A 27,917-nucleotide genomic window follows, 5' to 3' on the forward strand; every position below is an offset into this window, starting at 1 on the left:
TCCTGGAAGTTATTCAGCTACGGCTTCACATCGACAAACAAAGCATCCCATGTAGCAAAAGTGATGAATACATAAATTAGCAGCACTGTCTATGTTGATTTTCCATTTCTCCCACTGCTGCTGTGACTTTAATGAAGACAGATGAGACAGTAGATCCCCCACCACCCCCACTATAAGTGTATCCACCTCCTGAAGTCAACATGCCCATTTGGTAGGGTAATAAGATAGAGCTGTGACAAAGGAAGGTATTATTTGACAATATGAGCTTGTCTTGTCACCACAGTTCCCCAGGTATGCATGCTGCTCACGACAGGGAGGAGAGGTACATCCTCATTACAATTCCACTGTGAGAAGGTATGAGCTCTCCCAACACATGCATTTATTATGTACAACATAATCTACAAAACAAGACATTGTCAAAGACGGGCAAAGCGGGTGATGTGTTTAGAAACTACACAATCAGATAAAAGGGGTTTATTAACGTAGTTCTTTCATATGAAAAACATAAAAACAAACCGATAAATAATAGAAATTCAGAAGTCCAAGTCAGAGCATTTAGAAATAATATATAACTTAAAACCAGTGTCCCTTGTAAGCACGGCTTGGTAATTAGAATCGAGGTATGCAGATATTATATCTTAACATCCTGCAGCTTAAAACCTGCTAAAATGTTTCATGATACAAATTCTGTGATTCAAAGGCCATTTCTTGACATGCCTAAGTGCCCCAGTATTAATTGTATTCAGGGATATTTCAAAAGGTAAAGTTAGTGACCTCCTTTACCTGTTGCTGTACTTCACCTGTCAGTTGGCTGAAAAAAGGCCGTGACTTCAAAAATAGACAAAAAACTTGAAGAGCAACAGTCATCGTTTTTTGTTAAACCTACAATTGACAAACTATGGATAGAATTGATGTTGAATAAGCAACAGCAGGGTGACTATACAGACAGACACTCCTGCTAATTAACCAACTTGACGTAATTTCAGTATCACAAAGCAGAACACCAAAATGTAGAACATAAGCCTTTGAAAATTGCTTATAAGCAAATTTAGCTGGTGTTTATTCTATATTTTGTTTAGCTTTGTCTCCAAATTAAAATGATTAATAAATTAACTACATACCATTGTAACAAAAGGTGACTTAGTATTGTTTAATTAAACCCACTCCATTAAAGCTCCGGCTTCATGTTTAGTGTTTTTGTCCTATTGGATGGTATTGCTCTTCCCTAGTCTCAAATCCATTAGACTGACGGCTTGTCTTACAGGATTGCTCCTGACTTGACACCTGCACCGGCACCGCCCCCTTGCGGAAGTACAACAAACAGTATTATTATGGCACAGGTACTGGAACTTAATGGCATCTACCGGACCGCAGTCCAGTCAAGTAGATGGCGGTAAATGCACCTTAAGTTGGTTGCCATCCGCCAATAAAACACAAAAGAAGAATGACTTAACTCTTTACCCGAGACACATAAAATCAAGCATAAGTGCCTTCACGTATGATCTTTGATTTGACTATCAAAAAGTGTTGCTACGACGAAAAAAAAAAAAAGGGATGAACTTTTACCTTTGTGCAGATGAACATGGGGTGGTTGCGGTCATCAGCTTCATTCATTTGGACATGAGGTCGGCTACAGGCCTCCATCCATCTTTTGCATTATTCCAGACTCCGTTTGGGTTTTGGAAATGTAATAAATTGGACCTCTGGATAACGGCTGCTGGGATGTTCCCCACGGGCAACGTTGGACCACAATTTTCTATTATTTTCCCCGAAATCTCCATGACGGCAGCACGTTAGCAATGACGAACCCCGGCACCGTCGAGGCAGGTTCTGTTCTTCCAGATAAGGAACACGTACCGAGACAAATTGCGACCGCCGATTGTCACGTGCTTAAAAACAACCTTAGAATGATTAACAGATGACGTCATGTTCATTACCTCCATCTGTCTCCCCCATAACTCCAACCAACTTCTCCATTCCTGCGGAAGGTGGTAACTCAGAGCATGATGCTGCTGCTGCCATGGTTTATTATAGGGATCGAACATCCGGGGTGCCTTACAAAGCATTTTGGATGATAATGTTTCTTTGTTCAGGTGTGAACATGGCCAGATAAAATTCAGAACATTAATTTAGGCCCCATCAATATGTTTTAAAATTAGGACCTTCCATCATTTTTGGTCTATAAACACATTGTCAAGCAGAATGAAAGTTGAAGCACGTTTTTGGTGAGGTTTTTCAAAGAAAAAAAAAACAAACAGTGAAAGATAGGGATATTTGCTTTAATTTACAGCCAATATTCCTTAAAAGAGAGAATTACACACCAACCCATGCCTAGTCCTCCCCAATACTTTTTGCAAATAATACACATTTACGTCTTTGGTTTTGCTAGTCATCCCAAAACAAGTCAGGCATAAAATTGGTTATCCTGTCAAATTGGTTTTGAGTAGAAATACTCTTGGCTGTGGTTAATCTCTTGGGTGTCTGTAACAAAATACACCTCTCATCCTGAGCTTTAATCATAGACTTGGTCTGCTAAAACCAGCTGGATGCTTCACCCACCAATTTATATATAACATACTTTAAAATATTTTACAAATGTAGACAAAAGCCAGCATGGAAATATAAAAACAGGAAAATGCGTATGAGGAAAAAAAAACACACAAAAAAAACATTCCAGTACCATTATTCAAGAACCACTGTGATATTTTTGCCTAGTTTGGCCCACCAATAACAAACCTGGCATACTTTAACCATTGGCCATTTTCCAAAGCAAATCACAGGCTTTTAGATTGATTAATGCAATTTCTGCCTTCCATTGCAGCCAGCTCCTGGTATTTATGCAATCTAAGCATAACATGAAAATGACTGTACATAAATGGTGTTGGTCCATTTTTCCTTATTGGATATTTCAGTTTTACTTCGCCCCCCTCCCCACACTCCCCCAAATGTGTAGTTTTGTTTACATTTTAAGTTAAATTCTAAAGCTATGAAAGAATGGTGGGACATTAACTGCATGTTGGGAAGTGAGATCAAATCAGTTTGAGTATAGAAAACGGAAAAATCTTCTAAATAAAAATCACTAATGGATGGCACTGTACACAAAGAAAGTCAGCTTTTAAAAAGCCAAGTAAAGCATTTAAAAAGTTAAGCCAAACAACCAATGGGCGAAAAAGTATCCCCAAATCATACATATTTAATTTTTTTGTACACACTGTGGCTTGTACCCATCAGTTAAGTATTGCTTCAATAGATGGCAGCATGACACACTGTTAAGAAACACCTTTAGAAAATGTACAAAACTTGAGTCTGTGGAGTTCCTGTGGGAGGTTGGCAACCACATAAAGTGCTTAAAGTCATTCATGTGAACAGCTGGGCCCATGCAACAGTATGCTCAGCCGGCTGCTAAGAATAGATAAAACTCAAAAAGGCTTGGCCTGAACCATGCTAAAATGTTCTGTTTCCAGCATTTCTAGCACTGCCATCTTTCCTCCTGCTGCTGCTCCACACATCATGTTCATCAAATGTTTGTCTCCTTTTTGATCCATTCTCGGAGCTTGGTGACGCGGGTGTAGACTCCGGGCTTGTTCCGACGGCCACAGCCCTCGCCCCAGCTCACAATGCCGGCCTGGAACCACTTCCCATTCTCCTCCTTGCACGACAAAGGGCCTCCGGAGTCTCCCTGGTGAGCGCCACAGGTGGGCAAGTAAAATCATCAGATTGTGTTTGGTTGTGACGGCACAGCAATTACGAAGGTGTGAAAACATCTCGCTTTTCTTTCCTGGGGAAAATTTTGCACGGTCTCACCTGGCAAGCGTCGACTCCCCCTCTCAGGATTCCACTGCAGAGCATCCTGGAGGTGACCGGTTGTTCAGTTATGACCTGGCCGCACACTGTGTCATTGATGATTTTCACTGTTGCTTCCTGCAGCAACATTGGCAGCGAAGCTGCAAAAGTGGTAAGAGAGGGGTCAGCGGCTCTGGCCATGTTAGCTTAATGTTCATGGCCAACATTAAAGGTGTCAATGACCAGGATTAGAGGTTGCTAACAGAGGGTTATGAAACGTCCCTTCGGAGTGGGAGTTCATGTTGACTTATGGATACAGAAGATGTCTCTTAAGCGAATCGAGCAGGTCATAAAAAAAGGTAAGGCAAAAGGGAAGCGTGACAAAGCAGCAGTGAAGTGTGTCATGTTGGGAGACATGGGAAACTACATGAGCGACAATATAGGCGAGGAAGGAATCGTGATTAGGTGAGATGGAGATGAAGGGAAGACAATGGCTTTAGGAAACACCACAAAGAAAAAATATGATAGGCTAAATTAGAGCCAAACTGAGAGTCAAAAACATTATTCAAATTTGCAATGATAAAAAGTAAGGAAAAGAAGAATATGGCCATTAATTCTACAGAGAATTCTTACCAGTAGCTCCTTCCCGGAGTGCGCCCCAGCCTGTGACAGAGCAGGACAATCCAGCAGGGAAGACATGGGAGGGAGAAGGGAGGCAGATCGGTTGGATGGTGTTGCTCCACTTCAGCACCTCTGTGAGCTCCAGTAGTGCAATGTCATAGTCATGTGTAATTTCATTGTAATCTGGGTGAGGAACGATCCTCTTCACTTTACGCTGCTCAGCGGCCTCTATAGAAAATTGGCTCTGCAAACCACTGTATGTAAGCCAGTTTTTTGGATCAAGATGGCTGTAAAAGCATGAGAAACATTAAGTAAATCATTTTCTGTGCCTTGCAAAAGTATCCACATCCATTGTGTCACAGTTCCCAACCCTGGCCTTAAGTCTTTCCAGCATCAAGAAAGGGTTGGGGGGGTTGCATTAATGTACAGAGTTACATTCACTGTCCAGCGCTGGGGCCACTCTTAGCTCACCTTATGGATGAAACCAAGTGAGGCGAGATTAGCTTTTTATTCTTTGCAATCTGTACCCTCAATAAAGGGTAGTCTAATCAGTTTCAGTCTGTTTATGTTTGACTGCCGGCAGTCACACATGAACATGGTTATGTAAGCTGCAGGATGTGTGTGTAAGCAGTTAAAAGAGGCTAAAAGAGATAGAGGAAAAGATAGAACCTACAACAGAGCTTTAGAAAGAGTAGGCCCAATTTCAAGGAGTCAAATTACGAAGTCAAATCTCTTATGTTGTGTGAAATGTATAGCATTTTTTATAACTGAAGGTTAACAGTTACTTCATTGTGTTATAAAATGGCACTATGTGCCTAAAAACTCATTGCCCCTTGAAAGAAAAGCATTCCCACAGCATACTGCTGCCACTCCCAAAAGGTATAGATTTTGTTCCACCCTGACCATAAAGGTTAAATTTGTGGAATGCATAACAAATGGATTTCCCGTGAACATAATCTTCTACTTGAACTGCGAATCTCTGCTGTTTTTCTCTCACATTTATGCTCTGCTTGCACAGTGTAGGTAGGAGGTGAGCTCTTGGTAGTTTTTCATTTGTGTTAAGTCTCTGGGACCATCTGATAAAACTAGTGCTTTAGGAGATGTTTATAGCTTATGTAGGATAAAGTTTTATAACCTTGCCCCTCAACTTCTTTGCAATTTTTTTACTTGGTCTTCATAAAGCTGTCTGTTCATCAATGTCCTTAGCAAACTTCTGAGGCCTTCATAAAAGTGTTGTATTAACATGAGATCAAACTATGTGCATGTAGAGTATTTGCTAATTAGGTGACTTGACAGTTTGTTGCACTGGATTTAATTTAGGCTTACAGGCTGAAAGCAATGGGTCAATGTTTGCTTCCAATACATATTTTATATTTTCTAAAGTATATACTGTAGAAAGCCATGTATCATTTTTATGATACAGAAACTGTATCACTATTTTCTGTTGGCCTATCAAAATAAAATGTTTTGAATGAGATTTTGATCATGTAAAAAGTTCAAGGGCATTGTTTTTGTACAAATAAATGTGTGCTTTATGCAATGCTTGCATTAAGGTCACTAAATGGATGTGAAACTGACTAAATGTCTCACAATATTAATATTTAACACATTACGATGGTTATGTCCCAATTAATTTAACCGTTTCAACACTGTACACAAGTCTGGAAAAAAAAAAAAAACCTGCGCAGCTGTCATAAATGAATGTATTATGACCGTGTTCTAGCTGAACAGAATGGTTAGTGCACCACCAACAGGCTGCTGAGGTGAACACAGTAAGAAAGGCTGATTTGTAAGGGAGAGATGCTGTGTTTGTTGTAGACTGCTAGTATTTTTTCTTTCCATTTGAATCCATCTTGGAAAATGTTAAAGTATGATGTTGATGTGAAGAGAAGATCTGAAAAGTTGCTTTGTTTTAGCTCTGTGCATTCCTGTAAGTGCAAGACATCTGTGACTCACTTTGGGGGGATGTTGTTGACGAAACAGTGAGCAGCGGACAGGAGCCACCTCTCTGAAATGATCGAGGCGCCGCACTGATGGCCAGAATTCAGGAAGTGAAGGCTGACCTGCCAGGGCCACGCCCCAACATCAGCGTTCTGCCCTCCTACGATTCGGTTCATCTTGTAAGGCCTGATGCCGCAGTCTGGAAATACAACAGAGAACAGGTTTCAGAGAAGAAATGTAAAATACCATCTCCATCCATTCTATGGTGAGGAAAAAAAAAAAAAAGCAGAAAATTAAACTGACTTTATTGAACACTGACACAATTCCAGTCATTGCTGTTGATGCTGTTGAGTTTTTAAATCCTAATGAGATACGACAGTAAAATTTGTAAATAAAAATCTAAATAAAATGTAGAGGCTTAAATGTGGTTAATATATATAAACACACTTAGCCTGGGTTTCTTCTTCCTAACAGACAGCCCAATCTAGCAACTTTAATCTTGTTTGAAATTGACGAGATTAAATCCAGCTTCAGCTGTTAAAAAAAAAAAAAAAACACTGAAGAGTCTAAAAAGGAGGTAGATTCCTCACCGCATGATTGTTCATCTGAGTTATCAGAGCAGTCGTTGACACTGTCACATTCGGCATTCACCTTGTTGACACATTCCCCGCTGGCGCACTGAAAGCTGAAGTCAGAGCACAAATCTGGGGCTGCAAAAGTGGGTGGAGACAGGACCCGAAGTGAAAACACACATTTAACCGGTGAAATACTACGCAATCAGTGAGGCTTCAGAGTGAGGCTCCAATGCACAATGTGCAGTGATTGAGCAGCAGATTGCATTGATTGGGCGTATTGATTGGGATTAAGGCCTAATATGCCTCCTTATTCACAGAAGTGAAAATCAAAAGGAAATGCAATCGTGCCCTCTGTGAACGTCTGTGACTGCAAGAGGGGAATCAGGGAGAAATTGATGAAGACTGAAGAGGAGAGTAGCAGGAAATAAAACAAAGAGTAAAAACAACAGTGAACAGAGAAATAGTTTGAACTAAGACAAAGCCCTGAGTGAAACATCTTTGTTATACCCACAACCATGCTGAGGTGATTGTTTTCTTTAAGAAGCAAAAAAGAAAAGTGGTCATCTGCTTACAGTCTTCGCACGAGGCCTCATCACTTCCATCCACACAGTCCTTCAGTTTGTTGCATTTGACATCTTGAGGAAGACAAACTCCATTTCCACATCGCCACTCGTTTGGCTGACAACCTGGTGTCGACGAAACAAGTTTAGAAGGAAGTTTTTTATCAAAAACAGACATTAGTGTAGCAGCAAAAGAAAGGCATCAGTGTCTGGCTTCGTTTTTATTGCAAGTATTAGGATTTGAAGTGATGTATACACACAGCCTGGGGTCAGTTACTGGTTTCAAGATCTACAAAGTTTCTAAAAAAGTTTAGTTTCAAAATGGCTTATGGTTTTGATCATACCATTTCTACATTTTGAAATGCTTTAATGACCTGCCAGAAAAGGTCATTAAATCCTATCTACCGATGAAAATGTTCATCGGTAGATAGGAGTGATGCAGCAGTGCCTGTTGCTGCACAACATAGCTCAGCTGGCTGATAGAGGGTCGTTTAATGTTTTACTGACACCAACAGGAAAGAAGAACTTATCTAACTGAGCTTACAGTATTAGCAGTATTAGGAGCATAAAAAGATTAAAGACAGGATGTTTACCAAACTTATGCCATAATTTAAACCTGGGCCAATTTATCACAGATTGAGATCCAAAAAGCTACAAAATACAAAATTAGAGCCCAAGCTTCAGAGCTTCTGACTACAGAAGCTCTGAAGCTTAAAATGTTTTTTGTGTGTGTGAGGGGCTGGGGGTGTGTGTGAAGGATTTTTTTGTATATTTGCAATATAAATCCAAGAAGTGCCTGCTTTCTCTTATTCCTCCCCTGCTAATATCATGGCAAAGTTTTTCCTTGATAGCAAGGCAAAAGCCGAATGACATATTTGCAACCTGTAAAAACATCTGCAATGAAGCAGGACATGTACAATTTAGAGGTGTGTGTGTGTGTGTACTTCTACACAGAAATGAGCCCAGTGCAAGGGCCTTGATGATGGCCTAATATACTGACATGCAGATAGTGGATCGTTAATTTCAGCTACTTGGTAACATCCTTATTGATGGAGCCAGAGCAGTAGCAATGTCTATAGCAGCTGCACCACCAAGACCATGGTAATGAATTACTTGGTGTACTGCCAGCTTGCTGCTGGCATGGTTAGGTTTTTACCTCGGAATGAGGTCAGTGTAGCCAGTACTCCTGCAGGTCCTCTGATGAAGCCATATATGTACCTAATGGCTATGAATTACTAATAAACAGCAACTGCTGCTTTTAGGTTACTCTAGCATGGACTTACAACTTAGACATACCATCAGCTTAATAATAAACCTCCACTAGGATCTCAGCATCAAGGTTTCGTGCCATCTTAAAACAGTTGAGAGAGAGAGAGAGATGATCCCCAGAAGAAATGCCACTTCTCTCTAGAGATGAACTATAGTGATCATCCACATTGTGGTTGATTTTCAATGTCATGTTTTGGTCTGCTTGGAAGTCTGGTGCTTTAAATAGCTCTGAATCGTGAATGGAGATTTTCATACTTACTGCATAGTTTCTCGTCGCTCATATCTCCACAGTCGTTGGAATTATCGCATACAAAGAGTTTTGATTTGCACAAACCATTGTCGCAGGTAAACTGGTCACTGTCACATTCTAAAACAAAGGAAATTTGCACATGTATGCATATAAATAACATGAACAAACGAATGAACTCAGAACAACAAAACATGCGTTGGCTGCATCAGATAGTAATGACTGTACTGCAAAATAAAAGATGAAGAGTTTTTGTAAAAATATCAAGATGCTTGAATTGAACATGAAGCAAAAATTTAAAAAAAATACAGCAGTAAGAAAGAAAACTGCGGGTCTGGCCTGGTCCTTGCTTTAAGGTATCAAAAATCCCATGGTTTTCACTATGTAACATGTTCTGAGTGTTTAATTCAAAGTGTTCATTGTGGAAAAAATTTAAATTATAGCTTTTGGTAAGTTGTGCCTGATTTTCTGGCTATTAGCACTAAATGATTTCCTGGAGTCTAGAAGCGTGGCACTGAGGAGAAGATAAGATATGATCTGGCTCGTAAAAAACACAGCTTGTCATTTTTATGCTCCTCAGATTTCGTTATCTCAGGACAGATGCCGGCTAAGTGTTTCCCCCTGCTCCTGCTCGTTTTGCTGAGCTAAGCTAACTGGCTGCTGGCAACACTTACCAGGCAGAGATGAGAGTGGTATCCATCTTCGCATCCGACTCTCAGCAAGAAGGCCATTATAAAGTATAGTTTTAAAATAAGCTATTTCTTTTTAAGAAATGAGAGGAGGACGTGGGGAGGGAGAGGGTGTGTGGAGACGAGTTTATTAAAGGAATAAAAAGTCTCGCCAGATCAACTTACTGCAATTCTTCTCATCGCTCATGTCGCCGCAGTCGTTCCAGCCGTCACACCTTGTGTTTTTGTCAATGCAAAAGCCATTTCTGCACGTCCACTGGTCAGGGCAAGCTGCTCATGTAGACAGAAGAAAGGGACATAAGGAGGCAGTAATGACAAAGTCAGTGAGAGGGGAGCGATAGCATGTTCTCAGCAGGCATAAAGGAGCTGATCAGGGCAATTATAAATCAATTTTGATCAAACAGAGAACCAACGTTGGAGCAGTAGTGACACTCCTGTCTGACAGCTACAAATAAAACAGACTCACTAAACAAGGTCTCTGCTAATTAGTCCACCTCTTACATTTCAGTCCTGCAATCTCCAAGTCTGTGTAAAGCAAACTGCTTTAGCTTTATTGTCAATAAGCCTTAGTCTTTTTGTCTTTCAAAGCACAAAATTACTACCTTTGTTGGCACTGTAATGGCAGGCTGAGAGTGTCCCTGTCATGTTACAACACTTCACTCATCTCCTCAAATAGTGGGTGTATATGTGGGTGAGAAAAACAAGAATCAACTTACGGTCAGCCGGATTGACGGTTTCGTACGTTGCATGGAAGCCCTTGTCGGTATAAGACTCATCGGAGTGGAAGATCGCTTTTAGTTCATTAGACTCACTGGTCAGAACGAAACGTGGCTTTTCTCCACAATACCTGAGACACAGAACAAAATGGTTTCAAGATGCCGTTGTGTTGGATTGCACAAAAATGACAGAATTTGACTGTATGTCGAAAGCACCGTGGACCTGTCAGGTTAAACCCCGTCTCCAGATGCATAAAATTAAAAAAACTTTAATTATTTTTTGCTTTAATTCATGTCACCTGATAGTTAACTAGCTATATCAAAGAATCGGCAAAAGCAAATACTTGTGTATTGTGATTTGTAAGTCATGCTCAGGGGGACTAAAAAGATTTACTTACAAAATTTTAAGCCAGATAAAAATTGTATGCAGCACATTCAAGCCCCGCGGCGGTACTCCTAATGATTCACATATTTAGTATTGGGGATCAATAACTTAAAAACATAACTCAAAAGTCTATTTCTGTTCAACATTCTTCAAAATGGGGGAGAGGTGGTGAAAGAACATATCCTTCAGGTAATTATTTGTGCTCATAAGTCAGGAAAATGTGACTCATTATCAGCTGCTCACCAGAGCCTGCCCAAATCTATAGTCACAAAATAAAACTTTAAAACAAGTGGAAATATGACAAAATAGGCCCAACAAGGATGAAAGTTTATCTTAGCCATTTACCAAATACCAGTAGTGAGTGGGCCTGAATGTAAAGATAATTATAAAACAAATCCAAAACCTCATAGAATGAGAAATTTTTTTTTAGCTTTCTGTATTTTTATACTGTATATGCAAGTGTCTTGTCACAACAGCATATCGATGTGCTTCACATATATTGACACGTGAAGCACGACAGTGTGTCCCAGATCCTTGTTTTATGCTTTGACCTGCGTCTCCAGTGCCACCTGACACTGACACACATTTACAGACCAGTAAATCAAGTCTTACTTTTTCCCCATGATTTCCACATAGTCTTTGTGACACCTTTGGACATCTACGCCCGGCTCTTTCATGCGGAACATGTTGAATGTCACACGTATCTTATTCCCTGCAGAGACCTGCAGCAGAAAATTTCAAGTGACTGATTTGTAGCAACATTATTGACCAATGTGTCACCTGCACACACAGAGAGGGACACGCCTCTACAGCTAAGTGCGAACACAAAGGCTGCACCACATCAAAAGGGGTTTGTGGGTGTACAAATATAGTCATATCCACTTGCATGCATGTCCCCCCACCCCCCAAACACACGCACACATACAAACAAGCCACACACACTAAACCCTGCAGCTCAGCTCAAGCTGCAGCAGCAACAGCAGCCTGACAGATGAAGATAGAAGAGGTACTGAACAGCTTGGCTTCGACAGTGCTGGCTCAGCAGTCCTCTCATGGCAGGGTAAGGATGGAGGAGAGGAAAGAGGTGTGGTGCAAGGAAGGAGGGGGCAGAAGCGGAGGAGACGTGAGGTGTGGGGTTGGAGAATGAGATTGTAAGTCTTACAAACCTTGATGGTCACCGTGCAGTTCGTGGCGGGAGGATAGAAGCTGGGGTAAAGCGGAGATGTGAAACTGTCTTCGTCTTTAGTGAGGACAACGTCACATTGGGAAACTAAAATGCATTATTATTATTATTATTATTATTATTATTATTATTATTATTATTATTATTGTTAGTTGTCATTTCTTTACACTTTAAAAACATCTAGAAATATATGGCACCCGTTCAATCATTTTGAAGCATTTGAGAAATATGGAGTTTACAGTCTTTTTGCTTTTTTTTTTTTTGATATCCAAGTCTAACTCGGTAAAAAGAATTAGATTTTAAATCTGATGTCCAGTTTTAAAATTGAGAAAAATTTTATCCACCAGTGATTTAGTCTTTGGGTTATAGACATAGAAATGGGAAATTACATCACTTATATTTATTGTGAGAAATATGGTGGAAAAAAAAAAAGTTATTCATCATGATCGTTAAAAATATCTAGAAAGCCCAGCCAGTTACATTTGAGTTAAATTCTTTCAGCTCAAATGTCAGAATGATAAAGATAATGTTTGGAAACGTATTAAATGTAAAATGTGTAGGAATCCTGATTTCAACAACTGCATAAAATACTAATGATCAAAAGAAATGTATTATAATCCTAAAGATTTTACCAATAAAACAGATCATGTTAGGTACTATGAACGTGAGGAAAATGTACCTTCAGTTTTGGGTATAATTTTGTACTGCGCCTCAAAGCCTGGCCTCTGGACAGAGGTGTCAGCAATGAAGTTAATCAGCATGATGTTACCGGATGACACAACACTCAGGGCATTAGTGGGAGGCCTTTGGCCACATTGTCTGTGGATAAACAAGGGAAACAGACCAGTAAAGACACATTCTAACAGAGTTCCAACATCCAAGCATATATAATTTTCTCCATGCTCAGAGCATTGCTCAGAGCATTTACTGAAGAAAGTGGATCTGTAACACACAAGTGTAATTCGTTTTATTCAACAAGATTAAAACACCAGCACATTGCTACAAACATAAAAAAAAAAGAAAAAAAAAAACATTTGAGAGAAAATCAATAAAAGAGCTGTCAGGGGGAAAAAATAAATAAGAAGAGTAGTATCAGCACTAATAAGAAATTGCTTAGGTGGAGTTTCTAAATCAAACATTTGTTAGATTAACAAAAAAAAAAAAAAAGTTTGAGCAGGGCTATAGAGGAAAAGCCATGAAGGTGTAAATGACGTTGTAGGAGCAGCAATACATTCACCTCCTGTAGAATAATGTCATTATAGAGTATTATATTATGGCTCTCATAAACCCCATGTCACCTTGAATAAAGCCCATCGCTCAATACCATTATAGAAAAAAAAATGCTATGCATCACTCGGTAAGGCCGTATTTGTTTGGCATTGGTTTCTGAGTTTAAAATTGCCTGCAGCTACAACTGATGTTGCATTCAGTATCTGATAGATTCATAAAAAAGCGACCTCCCCCACAGACAAAATGCAATTACACACAGTGGTGTAGTCAGATTCATGTTGGCATCTTTCACAGATCTGAAAGGAGAGGTCTGTCTGAGTCAACTTAATCTCACTCAGGGCTCGAAAGCTGACAATAAAAAAGGAACGCATATCGCAGAAGGCTTCAGAAGCAAATAAAAAAAATAAACGTAATCACAAAACCAGAAAAAAAAAAAAAAGGAATGAAGTGGAACATGTTCCACCCACATGAAAACAACTTTTATTCTAAAATCCCTGTGCAACATTTCAGGTAAATACAAAGTGATTCATGGATGGTTGTCTTTTGGGAGTCACACTACTCTTTCAGGCAAAAATAAACTAGACAAATTCTGGTTGAAGCCCATGAAACAAAAGCTGCTACGCATGGTTAACACAAAAAAATAAAACAAACAAAAAAATCCCTGCCATATCTAGATGTATAAAAGCACAATTAGCAAATGTAACTATAATTAGATTCTTGTTGTTCACATAAGTGTAAAAAATTAAGTAAAACGCAGTTTTCTAAAAGTATTCATTATGCCCTCCAATAAAAAAATGAAAAGCGTAGCATGCACACAAACACCACAAACTCCCATGACTCCTTGAGCAATTTGGTGAAGCTAAAGATCTGTTCCTGTTCCATGGACTGAATAAAAGCCATACTGCTCCTCCTAATTCTGAGGTTGAAGAATTTGTCAGAGTTTTCTTTCCCATATCCTAACGTTTAGGACATGGTGTTGGTGGTTCAATGGTTGGAACACATTCTCTGGTTCCCTCTCTTAAAATCTGGTACATCCACCTCAGTCTGCCACCATGTATGGGATGTACCAGGCCTCAAAGCAAGACTGAAGAGATTTGTGAGCTACAAAATCCCTGCAAATATCATCTACTATATATATATATATATATATATATATATATGCTTATCCAGAGAATAATTTCCGTTACATTTTGTATAACCATCACATCTCCCAAACTCTCCAAGCACTTCCACCTCTACTTACACTGTGATGGCCTGAGAATCATCAGGGCTCAGAGAGTCAAAGATCGAGACAAAGTCATCGCTGCAGTCGTCTTCAATGTGGAAAATTGGAAAACTGACTGATATGGTGTTCTCCTCTGCTGCTCGGATTTGCCACTGACAATAAGATTGTGGCATGTAGCCTTTGGGGTACCCGGGGGATGTAAATCTTTGCTCAGCCTCAACTGCTTCCAGGCGAAAGAAGCAGTCCTCTGAGAACAAGAAGAATATTGCTCAAATCAAACTGGCTAAAAGGTAACTTATACCTCAAAAACATAGTTTGATGAATACTTTTATGACTAATAATGCAAATAATGTTTTCAGTTAAATCAGGCACATGGTCTGCTGTTTTATGTAATTATAAAACAAGACTTTGGGATAACTTTACACTTAGCCTCTCAGCTACTATGGTAAAGCAACCTAAACTAACTGCTGCAAGGATAGGAATCTTAGATGAAAACGACGCCTATGCAGTAGAGGGCAGGGCCATCATTTGTTAAAGACTGGCAGGAGAGTGAGCATCTAGTCAGCTGGAAAATTACAGCAGCAGGTGATTGAAACAGGACATACTGTACTCACCCGTGGGTTTCCTAGCCATGCGAGCATCTGTGACTGGAGACAAAGACATTGGGGTGGGGTGACAGGAAAACAGGAGGAAAAGAGGTAAGAACGGGTCACCAAAGTTGTGAGGCTGAGAGAATTTGATGTATGAGCCTAAAATATTTGGGTTGCACATTTTCTGTTCCATTTCCCTGCGGTTAAGGGAACTGGTGATGGTGCGCACCTCTTTCTGCTCCATCTCACCTTGCCCTACAGCAGCAAGTCATACATCTCTGTCTAACTATCTGGGACAGCAACATCAAAATTGTACCAACAGAAATCATTTTAAAGAGGACCAAAAACCACAGAGTCACAAGGGCCAGCACTCGGCTGACGGCCAGGATGTCGACAAATGCAAGGCGAGTGCTGAGGAGACAGAAGGAAGAAAAATGGCTCTCTCAAAGCAGGCCAGGGGCCTGGCTAATATCATTAGAGGATCCAAACAGCATAAAATGTGCAATCTCAGATGCAGCACAAGCTGAGAGTGGTCTGCCTTATCTGTTATTATCTTATCAGCACAACTCAGAGCAGCCCACTGTGATACAGATGCAAAGCGAAAAGAAAAGAAACGATGACGAGACATGACAAAGACCTTGTTTAGATCTTTGTTCACAGCCTGTTATCTTTTTTGATTGCTCAATGTAATTATCGAAAGCCAGTTAAAGCTTACATTTAAAAGCTTTCTTACATTTAAAAGCTTTCCCCCATCCACCTGGTTCTGAGGGTACTTACGTGAAGCGGTAACTTCAATAACCTTGAGACTATCAAGGTTGGACCTAGTACTTTGTGACGCAATGCTGTTCTCCAGCGCATCCAAAACCCGCTCCTCTGAGAACTCTGGCACAATCTCCAGGTCATCGACTGGGATGTCAAACTGAGACCAGTAATAGGCTGCAACTCCTTCACTGGTGTTTAGAGATGAGAAAAGAAAAAAAGTTAAGGAATTCATAGAAAAATTTAGAAAAAAAAAAAAAAACAGACCAGCTTAAAGCAACTTCAAAAAGAAAGTTGTGAAAAGATGTTTTAACTGTCATAGTAAATAACTCTAATTTACAAGAAACTACAATCTGGATGTGAGATGGTGAAAAATGCACTACGTCTAATCCTTAGGCATATGAAAAAGTGAATGTCTTACCTAAAGGCCGTAACTGCAGATCCTGTGTAATACTTGGCGAGGAGTGGATCATTCTGGTAGCATTTAGCCAGCTGTGTAAAAAACAAATGGTTGAAGCATATTTTAAACTTTCAAGTATAGCATATCATTAAGAATGGGCTATTTTCTAAAGTCAAAGTATGCAATGATATTCAAATAGAGATACGGCTCTGAAACTGTTGAAATTTTACATCGTGCTGCTGCTGCGAGTTTTGGTAGTGTTTTTGTTGGATTGATTCTAGTCTCTTCCGTCTCCAAGAAGACGAGAAAGAAGTAAATTTTTGTCCGTCACCTATAAGGATATATAATTTTATTTCTAATCATAAAAAACAGCCATTACAAGAGTCTTGCTGTGTGAACTAAAGAAGCAACAGACTATCGATTATGATGAGGTTCTGCTCTTAAATCACATTCGGCCAACTATGACTACTATGTAGTCAATGCGATGGATTGGTGACCTGTCCAGGGTGTACCTCGCCTCTCACCCGTTGACTGCTTGAGATAGGCACCAGCCCCAGTCGCAACCCCGCAGGGATAAGCACATTAGAGAGTGAACGAATGGATGGACGGACGGACGGACGGACGGACAGCTACCAAGTGTGTTAGGCAGCTGACGGCTACGATCTTCAAACTTGGAACTGGAACACCATCGAGCTCCAGGCCCAAGTTCTAAATCAGGCATGAATAAAACATACAAAAATGGCCACCGGTGCTTGAGTTTAGTTCATCTTTTTTAGATCACGCAAGATGTCTTTGAGGTTTTTACTGCTACATGCAGAATGTAAGAGTTCAGACTTATATTTATAAAGAAAATATTAATTAAGAACTTTCTGCTCTTCTGATTACATACGTAACATGCCTGCATAGAGTGACTAAAAATATGTTAATCATAAGAATAAATTATAAGAAACCGTGTTCTTCACACAATGAACGCTTGAGACAGACACCAGCCCCGTAAGGAGGTGAGGAGGAGGAGGGTGGGGACGGGGGATAAGATGCATGAATGGATTTTTAATCAATTTATAAAAAATGAGTAAAAAAATTCCTTAAAATTTTTTTTTACACTCTATGCAAACTTTATATATTAAAAAGCTTTCTACCAATTATCTAGTCAAATTCTCACAACTCCCTCCTCATGTCTGCATGACATTCTCATCTCTAATATTTTTTCACTGAAGAATATGTGCTCAAAGTGTGGGAGCCTTTTGTTATCAACAAGCTCCTAAGTGGTAACACAACATCCCTTCCAATGTTCAGAAAAATCACTCAAGGAATTTATTGTTATTTTTATTTCTTCACCCACTCAGAGGTACCTTAACTCTCCTCTGCAGTCTTAAGAGACGGGGTCATTTAGACCCCGCAAGTCTTTTACTCTGTGTGCGGTCCGGTACAGTCAAGCTGACCCCACATGTGCTTTCACAAGATTATTTTTTGTGTGGTTTCGGGAATCGAGGGTCTGACTGGACAGCCCTCCGGCTCCCCCACTGTCTGACCGTGACATTTGCCACGCTCCTCCTGAGCGTTGCTCTAAGACCACGGGACCGTTAAGGCAGTCATTTTGCACTGGGAGGGACATTTTAGAAAGCAGTCGCTAACAGCATTCAAAGTTAATGTTTTCCGAGAGAGGACAACTAAGCGTAAGGCATTAAAAGTAGCAGAAATGTGTACAGCAGAAGAAATACATGAGAGACAATCTGGATGCCATACTCACAAGGTTTTCCAGTGTTGTAGCTAAAGTGCTGAAGTCTTGGCTAGTTGTGTTCTCGAGCTCTTGGTCATACTTCACACCCATCAGCTTCATATGACCACTGAAAAGTTGCACTGATGGTTTACGTTGCATACTTAGTTTGCCCCTGTTATCATTAACTGAGAGAAGAAACACAGATGAGAGTCAATTGTTTGATCAACAAAATGCTTTAAGATGGCTGCTACTGATGAAAGGCGAAACTTTTAAAATGTGGGGCCTTGAAGAGCAGTCCTCAAGCTTTACAGCACGACCTCATGCTGTGGAGACAGTTTGGCTCTCGTGGCAATTAAAAACAGCCACTTGAATCAAGATGGTGTTTATGGAGACTTCACAGGCCTTTTTATCAGTCTCTGTCTGCGTAAATGACAAGAAAACTGTGCCATGGCTCATGACATTTTTCTCCTCTGCATTATTAAAAGGAGAACGTCAGAGCTGTCAAATCGACTAACGCTAATGGGAAATTAAAGTCCAAACATGCCACTCTTACACTCTCGTATCAAAGAGCTCTGCCTTCACAGCAAGTGTAAATGATCCACTTTGCGCTTTGTGATGTGCCTGTTTTGGCAGAAGGGAATGCATGCAATGTAAATACACACATCTCTTATTTCTATTAAGCAAATCTATGCTGAAAGTTTAGGGTCTTCGGCAGAGTGTCCAAACATCTAAATATTTGCGGTCCCTGAATATCTGCTCCATTAAATAAACTAGGAAATGAGTTATCACTACTTACAGATGAAGAACCAAATGAGGAACGCCGCGACAGCCAAGACGGCAAGAAGCGCCAGAAGAACAGCAATCAGGACGCCGATCTTCTTCGTCGAGGACTTCTTCGAGGTCTTCGGTTCATTGGTTAGGAACACCGTATGCTCTTGGTGGCCGTTCTGGGGATGATGAAAGGAAGAGGTGGGAAAGAAATTATCTTAGCAACAATATAGAACTATGAGAATGTATTAGTTCTGTTACAGATTTCTTCTGTTTTTACTTTTTTTGTCATACTGAATTGGATAGTCCCGTCCAAAAACACAATTTTGCCTGGCTTCTTTTATTTTTTTAGAAATCATTCAGGGAATTGCTGGTGCGTTTGAACCACTGTCCTGCTGCATAACCCACGTGACCTCAAGTTTAATATATGAACTAATAGATGGACTTTCTCCTTTATTATTTATTGCCTGAAAGCATAATTCATAACTATCAGTTACAGCAAGTTGCTAAGTTCTTGGAGGAGCAAAGCAGTCCCAGACCATCACAGTACTATCATGTTTGAATGTCTGTATGAAGGTTGCAAAAATAAAAAAAAAACATGTTATTTACAAGGGTTATCTTTATCTGTTATTTTTTATGGTAAGAAACATTTAAGGAAGAGAATACATATTACCTGAAGTGTGAATATGCATAATAGTGATATGAGAATTATAAAAAGAAAACATTATTAATATATCTAAACGTTAGCTCAGAAAAAGTCACAATCTATAACCAGCAAGTTTCCAAACTTAAAGTGGGACACTATGCTAAGTTGAAAAAAAACAGAAGAAAGGGATTTTCTCATTAAGATATTAGAGAGTTAGTTTGAAATTGGTTAAACTTCTGCATGCAAACGTATTGCAATGGAAAGTCTAATACAAGAATAATCATACTGTCATCAAGGAAAAGAGAGTTTTACAGTGAGACCCAGCTGTTGTGATGCGACACACCTTGTTCTACTTTATAGGACAAACAAGCTCTGACAGGATGCTTGGCTTGCTTTTTCTGGAAAAAAACCTGTTCTGCAACACTGACAAGTCTACTACCACCCTCATAAATCCATGGCAACATGCTTTACATATATTCAAAGACTGGATAATAACTAAGTGATAAGCTTGGGGAAAATACAGGCATGCTGCTTTAAGAAGTGCTTGAAGGTAGTTTGCGTGTGTTGTTGAGCTCTCTCGAGTGGGTGGACGTAGAGAGAGAGAGAAAAAAAGGTTTTGGCTGCTCAGTAATCAACACACAATGAATTCAGTGCCTGCAGCCCATGAGTGAAGAAGCTAGAGTGCCATTAGGGATGGAGAATCACTTTGGTATTAAATCAATTTGTCAGATGTGCTGCTCCTTAAGATGGGGGCTCAATTACTTGAGCCTAGATGATAACTCATGGCAATTAAGGTCCATTCCTGCCCAGTTCAGGCTTCTACACATGCTCTCTAATTGGAATCTGTAACAGCAATCATGGGCCAGAATGAGGAGAATCATTAGATAGAGGGTCAGCAAGTGCCCCAAGGTTCTTCTACATCAATCACCCTGATCACGGCCTAATTATACCATTACATATGCTTCATCATATCCTGTTCTTCACTACTCCAAATACATACCATCCCGCATGAGCATTATGAGAAGTCTCTCCCTCGCCCAAAAGTGTTACTTCATTCCAAAGGAGAGGCGACAACAGCCCAACCTACAAAAGTGTTTGACAGGAAATCAACTTGAGCCACAGAGTTGCAGTTGGCGCTATGTGAGTGTTGCTGTTTGGTTGAACTGGTTTGACAAGACATGCTGCAGTAAGGTGTGGTTAAAATTAAGCTGCTCTGGCTTGTTGTGAGTTTCTGCAAGATTTCAACATATTTTGTGACATTCATTAAAATTTGTTTCTCTCTAAACTGTAAAACCTTTTCTGCCATTACCTGACGACTTAGCCATATTATTAATGCATACATTTTATACCAGTTTTCTTTCTATTTTTCTGGTATTTTATCCATTTAGTTTAAATACTTCATTTTTTTTGTGCATTTTTACTGATTTCGCAACACTACTTTTATTGTTCTGACTTTGCAGCACTTTGGTGGAACATATTTGTTCCAAAGTGCTTTCTAAATCAATTTTACACTGACACAACATGAAAAACAAACCCGACATCATTCAGATGCCTTGGTGTATTCCATCTGAGTCACGTGAAACACTTCATCAGGCCTCGTTAAAACTGGCTTGCTTTTAAAGCTTTATTCTCTAACACAAGGAACAAAAAACTATTCCTGCAAATGACAACTCCTGATCATAACAAAAACATGTTAGTTTCACAGACTTCATCCCATCCACCACACGGGTTGTTTATCTGCCATATCATCAGCTCAACATTTTCACATACCATGCTTTGTTAAAATATTTAAAAGGTGGAAGTAAAAGAGTTTATCATTTAAATGATTCTTTACTAAGCTTAAAACCTTGACACCCATATGTATTCTGCTGATTTTACACACTACAGCATTTGACAAAATCTGCCTTAAAAAGTCATCTAGGTAATTATAACAGAGTCCTTCTGTGTATAATTTCATCACAGTACTAATGCAACTGTTCTGTGAAGGCCTCAGAGCATTGCTATATAATGTTAGTAAATAGACACATCATGTAGACCAGGAGTACCCAAGTATAGTCCTCCCTCCAGAGCTGCCATCCTGCAAAATTTAAATGCATCCTTGTTCCAACACACCTGAATCAAATGAATCAGTCATTATCAGGCCTCTGCAGAGATGAAGGACTGCTGATGAGGGAATTCAGTAATTTGATTCAGGTATATTGGAGCAGGGATGCATCTAAAAGGTTGCAGGATGGGAGCTCTCAGGGACTAAACTTCAGCACAAAGGATGTAGATCAAGTAACCTTTCTGACTGGTCATTCATGAAGATCCACAAGTGAGGACATCTGCTCAGAATACTACTTTCATAAACCTCACAAATATGGTCTTTTCGGAAGAGTGTCAAGAAGAAGAAAACTTGTTTTAAGTTTGCCTCAAACCATGTAAGACAAAGCAAATGGGCTGAGAAAAATACTCTGACCAGATTTGACTATAATGTATAGGAGAAGCCTATAAGCTATGGCTTAAAACTTAATTTCAACCTGTTTTCCAGTATTTGCTTGATAGTTGTTACGTGACCTCAACATTCCCATGAACGTCTTGCAGGATTGGGCAATATATTGAGACTATGCCATTATTGCAATATTACTGTGCACAGTTTGAAGTGCAACAATAGTTGTCATAACACTGTGCAACTTGTTGTGAGGTTTCTCAATGTTAAAGACTTGGGCACAGTTAGAAGTGTCTGAGATGCTAAGGGTTACAGAGAGTGTTGGAAGACTCATAATAATTCATGTAAAAAAAAAAAAAAAAAAAGGAGAGTGAAGGCAATGTAAATTGCATAGTTGGTGCAACCAAAACTGCCTTTGCAATATTCTACGATACCAAAATACCAGGTCAGAGGGCCTCAGGACTGATTGGTCTGAAAGTCCCTACAGCGGTGTTGTGGTCAAGACCACCTAACCCGAGACCAAGACAAGACCAAGACCAGAGTGTATGAGGCCGAGACAAGACCAAGACTTTTAGGGTCAGAGACCGAGTCAAGACCAAGACCAGCGCTGCGCTCTACATGATATGATAAAATGTGAAATATGATCAAAATTACTTCTCAAATTGATCTGAAAGATCCATATTCCCATAAAAACACATAGATATTAAATACTTAATAAATTTAACCAATGTTAAATTTAACAAACGTCGTAGCGCTCATGTTGCGTTTAAAGGCGGCTCGGAAAAACAGATTACCACATGTTAACAACGAATTAAACAGTTTTAACTGCTGATAAAAGTGACTGAGGACACAGATATCGGAAATGTGGAAGCCCCTACTGTATCAAATTGACAGAGGAATAACAGAAACTTGGCCATTCTAAGGTAAAAACCCAGTGCATACAGCGCTGTTTTTTTTTTTTTTTGGTCTCGAGACCAAGACTGATCTCGAGTACTACAACACTGCCCTACAGCATCTATTTTATCCTTCAGTTGGGACTTCAGCACTTAACAGTTCATCCAAAGTTATTTTTCGTTAACGAAACCTTTTATTTGCACAGCATCCAAGTTATTCTGATCTCCAAATCCCAATAACTTAAGGTTCAGGTTCGTAGTATTACACATGCTGACTCATATTGTTGTTTCTCACCCATGCAAGCTTAAAAAACAACAAAAAAAGAAAGAGCCCAGGAATCATATTATGCTGGTGAGTATGTCTCACATGTAATTTCTGAGTATTTCTGTCAGGCAGGTTTTGCCCTGTTTCAGAGCAGCGGTACGTCTGCCACCAATCTTTTTTCATTTCCAGCTTTGTTTGGGTGTGAACAGCATACCATCAAAAAGGAATCAGAAATGCTACACCTCCATTGTTCAGGGCTAAGGTCAGTGCTTTGTAAAGCTGTGAGACGCATGAAAGCAAAACCCTCGGCAGCAGCTGTTAACATAGCAACAAACCAAGCTGCTACAACGTGGCCAGGCTGTTTTCTTAATAATTATGTTTTTCACAACCAAGTCTTTCTTCACAGCTCATGAGTTTTTATTTTTATTTTACTTATTTTATGTTTCTAAATCCACATGAGGATTTACAAATAATTTGGAGGCGTCACAATTAAATATTACCTTCTCGATACATGAAAACTAAGCGATTCTTCTCACATACAAAAAAATACAGTCTTTCCTAGATAATTATTTACCAACTTCCCATTCTCTGTGTTGAAAACTCGCCTCATTGTTTGTGCCAAATCAGATATTAACAAAAGAAAAAGGAAATAGCCCCTTGGCAACAGTTTGATGTAAGCCACTTTATGAAAAAAAAAAAAAAAAAAAAAAAAAAAGCTATTTTAGATTAAAAATTAGACATGAAAAAACACAGAGTGACAGAGTGGCTGAATGAGATCATCATAGAATAACACTGAGCAAAAAAAACACAATCCTACTTGATATTTGCCCAAGAATTAAAGCAAAGAATAAACAATGTGTTAAATAATTTTACCTAATAAAAATAGAAAAGCATATCTATTTCCACTGCTGCTAAAATTTTGATAAAAAGTTTCATTATTAATCTAAATGCTGTTAGATGAATAATGAGACTATAACAAACGCATAATTGTTGGTGAATTAGTCAGGGCAGCTGTTCAAGTTGAGCCTACACACAGTTGCATAACAAATTTCTAACTTTAGATCTAAAAACAGCATTATCTTAATAATAGTAATGGGTGGATGTTTTTAGATTCAGAATCATAATTGTTTTTGCTATGCAAATCTACCCTAAAAGCCAAATCAGTCTTTAATTTAAGCGGAACAATTTGTACAAGCCTTATTTTTTTCAGACGCTGACAGACACGGTGTACCAGCACATTGCAACATGTGGGGGAGGGGCATAGTGACACATTACTCACTAATAACTAGAAAACTCTCTTGTCACTCTCCCACTTTTCTCTGGCACTTTCGAAAAAAGAGCAATAAACTATGAATAGAATCAGATGGTAAATTTTTGAATTTTTCAAACTATGTTTTTAAACTTCTGCATGCCTAGATTCACGCCTGGCATCAATCTTTTGATGCACGTCACTTTTGTTTTGTTTTTCTTAAGATTTAGAAAACATCACAGGTTTTTTTCCAACTTCATATAGAAACAGAACACTCTCTCTTCCCCTCTAGTTGCCATTTGTCAGCCAATATACACTCCTATATTTCTGTTAAACTTCAAAACAGCAAATAACAAAATACTATGCAATAAGGATTTGCAAAAAAAAACATTTCCCAAATTAAGCAGATGTTTAGTCCATATTTTTGTTTTATATCAGAATCAACATAGGATAAAAGTTCCACCAACATCCTAATAGCAGCTTTTACAACAGGAGCAGTACGAATAGATCGTTTTCTACAAATAAAATAGATTATCTTATACATTGTTGCTGAAGTTTTATTTTTTTAAATACCATAAATCATGGTCAATCTGATGTTTATTTCTAATCATTTGTAGTGAACGTTACACTCTGAGAATCTCATCCTATCTCATGCCTAAGCCGTACTAAATGATCCCTGCGGTTTGGTCACTCAGAAATTGAGTCACTTCAACAAAATCTGAAAATGTTCATTCTCAACCAGACGGCTGTGATCAAAAGTCTCCAAACAAGAATCATCACTTTTGCAATATTTCAGTCTTTTTAATAAACAATCCTGCATTCCTCAGGTTATGATGAATATTTATTCATTATCTGGCGGCATTTGTTGGATTACAACTAACAGTAATTATTATGACATAATACAGCTAAAGTGTATAATAACCCAAATATTTTTCCCTGTAAGAAAATCAGTCTCTCTTGCTTTGAGCCTGTTATTGTGTAATTCCCCCAGCTTCATATTTAATAGCTGAATCTGTTTGCATGGAGCAGCCGGCTTATGTTGCACCACCCTTTGATTTCAAATCTAAAACTTTGCAGAGGTACCTCTCTATCTGGACTTTGTTTTTTCCACCATTACTGACACTCTGTGATATTATTCAACAGTTTCTAACAAGACTGAAGCACAAGGACAGATCTTTGCATAATCTATGCTCCTGAACTCCTTGACCTGTAGCTGTTTTTGACACAATTCAGAAGTTGCTGCACAGCTTAATTTCTGAACTACCGAAAGCCTTTTTCACAAAACACATCAATATACCATTGTAAGACCTGACTCCCCTCCAGCTGTGCTGCTGATACCTCACCATCAGTTGTGGAAGAACAATAAAAACAAGACAGCTTGAATAGTACTCACAGTTTCTTGAAGCACATTACGGCTTCTAGGCAAGAGTTTGACTTTAACTCTGCCTGTACATGCTTCAGGAAGCTTTACTGTATATATTTTAGTTCAAAGAAAATATTAGCATCCACGCTTTTCTTTAACAAAACTGTCTTTACTCTGTGACCGGAAAATCAGTGCAGTTTTTTTTTTGTTTTGTTTTTTTAAAACAAAATCACTAATGGAGCAATGCAAAATATATATTTTTCATTTATGCTCTACTTCAAGAACTTGATCAGAGTTTCCAGACGATTTCTAATTGTTCATATTTACTCTCCATTTGCGAAGCTTATAAACATGACATCAGACAAAGGTTCAATGTTTTTTTAGCCACTGGTTGCCAGACTAGATAAGGACCCATATTTATCTCGCAAGAAGACGCCGCGAACAGCCTGATAAGACGGATAACAGATCTACAAAGGCCAAGATTTCCATGCATACAAACATGAGGATTTGTGTTGCTTTATATTAGTGTATAAATATTCTCGGAAGGATGTCAGGAAAAATTATTTTATGTCCTAAGATTTCAAATGTAAGTCAACTAAAATGTGCTAGACTCCAACCGTAATCCAAAACTGAGTCATCAGTGCCTTTCAGTTAGATAAAGAAAAATACACACTGAATTGTTTTGCCAGACATATTTTTTATTTTCTACTGGCAACCTTCAACCCCAGACCTAAATCCTTCAGGCAAGCTGTGGCGTGAGCTGAAGAGATGTCTGCAGTATGAGAAGCAGGGGTGCCAATAAATATATCACCGGTGATTTTGGTCAAATAAATACTGTTTCTTAAGGTGTGAATTCTTCCCTACTAAAATTAATGATCTCACATTGGACTCGTCATAAATTTTCAGTGAAAGATGGTACAAGTGAAATAAAAGATCATTCTAAAGGCATTTTAGTTGAGCAGTCAGTCCTTTAGTTTCCCTATAAGACAAGCAGCACCGTCTCCCTATGTATGTGATGAATTACTGCAATTACACCAGAGAGATTCACAGCTAAAAGAAAAGCATAAATCAAAAGGTTTTCCACATATCTACGCAATGAGAAAGCTGAAGTGATCGCAGCTCAACCAAGACAGCTGCTCTAATCTATTCTGACATAAGAAACAGCCAAATGGATGTCACAAAAACACATTGATAGCAACAGAAATCAACCTACAAACATATGTCCATGCCTTTCAGAATAAACAAAAAACTTTTCTTGTAAAAATGCAGCATGTCAGAATGAACACGCTTGGAAATGGGATATATATATATATATATATATATATATATATATATATATATATATATATATATATATATATATACAAATAATCTTTCTCAGAATACTTAAGAGCAGCTTAAGCATGTCAAAGCATTTTTTTTCCTGTGTATTAAGAACGCAAACTAAACACCAGAAGGTATATCCTTCAATATGAAAAAAGTTAATTCCACTAGAGAGAAGACACAAATATCTGAGATGAAACATAATTTATTCAATAAAAATAAATTAGCATCGACTGAAACGGAATAACTCGCACCTCATCTGACACCAAATCCTATTTACCTAATTATATTATGAGCAATGCGAATAATCAATGTCCATAAGCATAGATATACACTTTATTCAAAGATGGTGTCATAAATGACAAACTTTCAAATACGCTTTGACATAAATGTGGGCAAATGAATGACATTTATTTATGTGGTATAGGTGAGGCCCCCGGAAGCACACCAAGGGTGTCAACCTGCAGTTTCGCTGTGGGCAATAAACTGCTGGGAGAAAAACTGTCAGACGTGTTTACTGTAAGAATCAGTCCGCACTGTCCGAAACGCTGCGTTTAAACAGGAGACCCGCGGCAAACTTTACCGCCCCAAAACTTTGTGAGGGGAGCGACTTATAGCAACAGTGACAACGACAAGATAAAAACAAAACAATTACTTGCGTCAGGTGCGACAAACTTACGCGATATGCGGCAGAACTCATCTTCGAAGACCAGAACCAACTGAAACCCGACAGGAAAACCGTATCTTTCGTCCAAAAGGGGAGTCAAATCAAATAAAAATTAATATCAGTAGTCCCTCAGAGATTAACCGAAATCTCTTCCTGTGTCAAAGAGCTACCTGGTAGCTCAGGTATTAAACTACCTGAAATCTTCTCTCACACACCTTAGCCCCGCCCACAATACCTGTCAAGCCAACTCCTCAAATTCCTAACAGTCTCTTTTCACCTCGGTTTTAAAGTAGCAAGAGGTGCCACTGACTGTGGAGGAAGGTTCCGCAACAAAAATCTGATTATAAAGCATGGATGGCTGATTATTTAAGTCTTAAATTGCAGCCTTTACTGATCAGTAGTGAGAATTATCTCAGTAATTC

General features: G+C 39.0%; 1 protein-coding gene across 2 annotated transcripts; it reads right to left on the reverse strand.

Annotated features, from left to right (window-relative positions):
* Positions 1-2,260: 2,260 nt before the first annotated feature.
* On the reverse strand, positions 2,261-27,718 carry st14 (ST14 transmembrane serine protease matriptase). Of its 2 annotated transcripts, none has more exons than XM_008432421.3 (19): positions 27,508-27,718; positions 18,690-18,840; positions 17,924-18,078; positions 16,195-16,265; positions 15,792-15,964; positions 15,039-15,071; positions 14,443-14,671; positions 12,649-12,788; positions 11,953-12,056; positions 11,399-11,508; positions 10,402-10,532; positions 9,851-9,955; positions 9,009-9,116; positions 7,493-7,606; positions 6,936-7,055; positions 6,361-6,544; positions 4,417-4,691; positions 3,805-3,944; positions 2,261-3,679 (listed from the first exon to the last, which is right to left on the reverse strand). In XM_008432421.3, the coding sequence occupies exons 1-19, from the start codon at positions 27,526-27,528 to the stop codon at positions 3,518-3,520; spliced, it is 2,526 nt and encodes an 841-aa protein (XP_008430643.2). In that variant the 5' UTR covers positions 27,529-27,718; the 3' UTR covers positions 2,261-3,517. The 2 variants fall into 2 exon arrangements, with proteins under 2 accessions (XP_008430643.2, XP_008430644.2); XM_008432422.3 differs by lacking the exon at positions 27,508-27,718 and adding an exon at positions 20,308-20,325.
* Positions 27,719-27,917: the final 199 nt, after the last annotated feature.

Source organism: Poecilia reticulata, chromosome 16 (genome assembly GCF_904066995.2).
Source record: "Poecilia reticulata chromosome 16, P_reticulata-male-v2, whole genome shotgun sequence".
NCBI lineage: Eukaryota > Metazoa > Chordata > Actinopteri > Cyprinodontiformes > Poeciliidae > Poecilia > Poecilia reticulata.

Excerpts from the sequence above, each read along its gene's own strand:
- st14 (XM_008432421.3), bottom strand. The coding sequence starts at position 27,528 with ATGAGTTCTGCCGCATATCGC. Across the intron at positions 11,509-11,952 it reads ACTGCACGGTGACCATCAAG|GTCTCTGCAGGGAATAAGAT; the intron begins GTTTGTAAGACT and ends TTTCTGCTGCAG. Across the intron at positions 6,545-6,935 it reads CTCAGATGAACAATCATGCG|ACTGCGGCATCAGGCCTTAC; the intron begins GTGAGGAATCTA and ends TTGTATTTCCAG.